The 2,893-nt window shown below is 40.3% G+C and overlaps 1 protein-coding gene across 1 annotated transcript in view; it reads right to left on the bottom strand.

Annotated features, from left to right (window-relative positions):
- LOC127525364 (filaggrin-2-like) overlaps positions 1-663 on the bottom strand; it is a 6,567-nt gene extending 5,904 nt beyond the window's left edge. The window contains exons 1-2 of the mRNA XM_051917858.1: positions 570-663; positions 436-458 (exon numbers count right to left, since the gene is read on the bottom strand). Of these exons, the coding sequence (XP_051773818.1) occupies positions 436-458; positions 570-663 (117 nt within the window). The remainder of the gene's footprint in view (positions 1-435; positions 459-569) is intronic.
- Between the last annotated feature and the right edge of the window lie 2,230 nt (positions 664-2,893).

Below are 2,893 nucleotides of genomic sequence, written 5' to 3'. Positions count from 1 at the left end.
ATAAATGATAAACAGTTTCAGGTTTCCTTGTTCTGTGTTCCAGGTTGCTTTGGACCAATGGCTCTTTTAATTGGTTTCCATTGTTTCCATGGAAACCAGCTTTCATCCTCCAGCTAAAGGAACATGTGAATCCTTTAAACGTCCACCATGTATTTGGTATATTTTTATATATTTTAATGCAAAATTTCGTTTCGTTACGGTTCAAAAGTTATTAGCATAAACGTAGTGCAAATTTAGACAGCTGGTGGCGCTAGAGGGATTGAGTTAGAGACTCCAAATTTGCTATGGTGACAGTTCAGACTGTCCTCTATCAGTGTGCCAAATTTCATAACTTTCCCATAAGCGGTTCTATGGGCTGCCATACACTATTAGCCTATATCACATCCATATTAACTATCGGGCAGTAATCTTATAACCCTTACAACTCATGTTAACTTGTTTTTCTTTTGCTGCACGTGCTGAGAGATACAGAGACAAAGAGCATTAGCTAGAGAAGCATGTAATCATCATCGCTGGCTCCGTCCCTGTTGTATATAACAACAACGACGACGTGTGCGAGAGAAACTCACGCTCCCGCTGCGAGACGCCTTCTGTCTGCAGCGCTGAGTGTGAAGTGTCTGGATGAGTAAACTGTTTACAGAGCCGAAGAGAGAAAAACTCCATATGAACCCAAGCAAAGAAACTACTAAAACCCAAAGGGAGCTTCTGTCCAGTGAACAGAAATATCTGAGGGTGGAGATTCAGATGGATAAAGACAATCTTGACAGAATGAGTTCGATGTTCACATACAACAATGATTATACAAAGCGACCGTAAATCATTGAATTTCTGGTGACCACTGGTGATGCAAATCAAAGAATTTTTTCAAAGGCGACAGCCCGTTGTGTAGGTCTCTAATAACATCATTTAATCTGTTACATTTGAACTGAATTGAGCTGGATAAGGACTTTGCAACATCGACAACTGAATTGAATCAATCCTAAATTGACTTGTGTTGAATAACAGCACTATTGTCTTCTGTAGAGCTGCTTTACAGCTGAAATCGATGACTTTGACAACGTTATCACAGTTATTTTGCTGTTTATAAATGGGAAGTATATAATAAATGATGAATAAATGTGAATCCACTTTCAGTAGGAATGGCAACTAACACCAACAATATGGACCACAACGCAATAAACATCAAGATAAAATATAGCTGCAAGCAGCCATTAAGGGGTCAAGCACAAAGAAGGCACAATAAGTCATGCCACCATGGCTGGGAGCATCAGACCAACTGCAACAATGAGCAATTAAAGGCATATTAAGATGATTTTAGGCAAAATGCTTGAAAAATCATAAATACTGTCAATTATAAAGATTTAATGGTTTATGACTTTCGACCAATAGGTGGCGCTCTGACCAAATTGATGTGGTGTGGTCAGAATGTGGTCAGAAGGTGTCACTATGCCAAAGCATTGCATTGCCTAATGGTGCGTTCACACCAGACACGAATGAAGCGTTAAGCGTGAGTGATTTACATGTTAAGTCAATGCAAAGACGCGAATAGACATCCGGCGGCGTGAATTAAGCGTTTCAGGCATTTGACACGCGTAACGCGTAATTAGCGCGAATCGCCCGAGTTGAAAAATCTGAACTTTGGCGAATATTCGCGCCAAGTTAACCAATCAGGAGCTTGCTCTAGTAGTGACGTGATTACGACGTAGTGAGCGGAGGCAAAAATCTGAAACAATAATGGAGGACAAAATCATCGTCGCTGTACAATACATCTTTGTATTTTTATAGAAACAGGAATACAAAGGATCTTGGTTGGGAGAAAGTGAGTGAGGAGGTCGGACAATCTGATAAGTTGTAAAAAATGCTCTTTACTCAATTTGCGCTATATATATACATATTGAGACTACAAGCTAGCTAAAGCCGGCAAATTGAGCTTATTCGCCGTATTTTACAACTACTTTCCCACTGATGAGTTGATGTGTTTATTCAGAGGAAGTGTGCAGAAATGAGACGAGCCGCCTGGCAGAAGCCCCTCTCATGATGTGAATTCGCGTCTGTTGTGAAGTGAATTTCACGCGCAAATTAAGCGAATTTCACGCGCGAATAAAGCGAGTAAACTCATAATGTTCAAACGTCCAACTACGCGCGATTTATTCACGCAAGTCGCGTCTGCTGTGAACACCCCATCAGAGTCGTTTTGGCATCATGCCATCAAATTTGTTGATGCGGTATACGAAAACGGTTTTGTCTATCATATAACTTTTTGACGGCATGGTCTGAAGATGATACGATTCGAATTTGGTGAAAATCGGACAAATGGTCTAGGAGGAGATCGAAAAAGTAGGTTTTTAAAGAAAATCAAAATGGCAGACAGGAAATTTTTGGTGGAATATGGCAAAAATGTATGTTCTCGGCATGACCCAGGGAATCTATTAAGTTTCATTACAATAGGCTAATTTAATCAAAAGTTATTAGCATTTTGGAAAATTCAAGGTGGCGCTGCCCGGAAACTTCCTGAGTACTGTCAGAGCATGGTGCCGAAAACACATACAGAGTTTTGTAACGATACGCCAATGCGTTCGCATAATATAGCATTTTTTACGACAAAATTCAAAATGGCTGGCGCCCAAAATGGCCGATATGGGAAAACTGGGTATCGTTCGATTCAACATGCTACACCGAATCTAAAGAGACCAGTTTATCAGTCAGTGTGATTTTTGGCCAAACCGTTCATAAGTTATAAGAAAAATTAGCCATTTTTCATATCTCCTAACCAGTAGGTGGCACTGTGCCAAAACTGTGCAGGTAGCCTCAGATCATGGTTGTCATAACACACCAAGTTTGGTTAGAATACGCAAAAGCGTTGCGGAGATATAGCCTCAAGTTCATTTTGGTG

This window comes from Ctenopharyngodon idella, chromosome 13, assembly GCF_019924925.1.
Source record: "Ctenopharyngodon idella isolate HZGC_01 chromosome 13, HZGC01, whole genome shotgun sequence".
NCBI classification, from domain to species: domain Eukaryota; kingdom Metazoa; phylum Chordata; class Actinopteri; order Cypriniformes; family Xenocyprididae; genus Ctenopharyngodon; species Ctenopharyngodon idella.
Note: the sequence above shows the minus strand (reverse complement) of the source record. Positions and strands in the feature narration are given on the sequence as shown.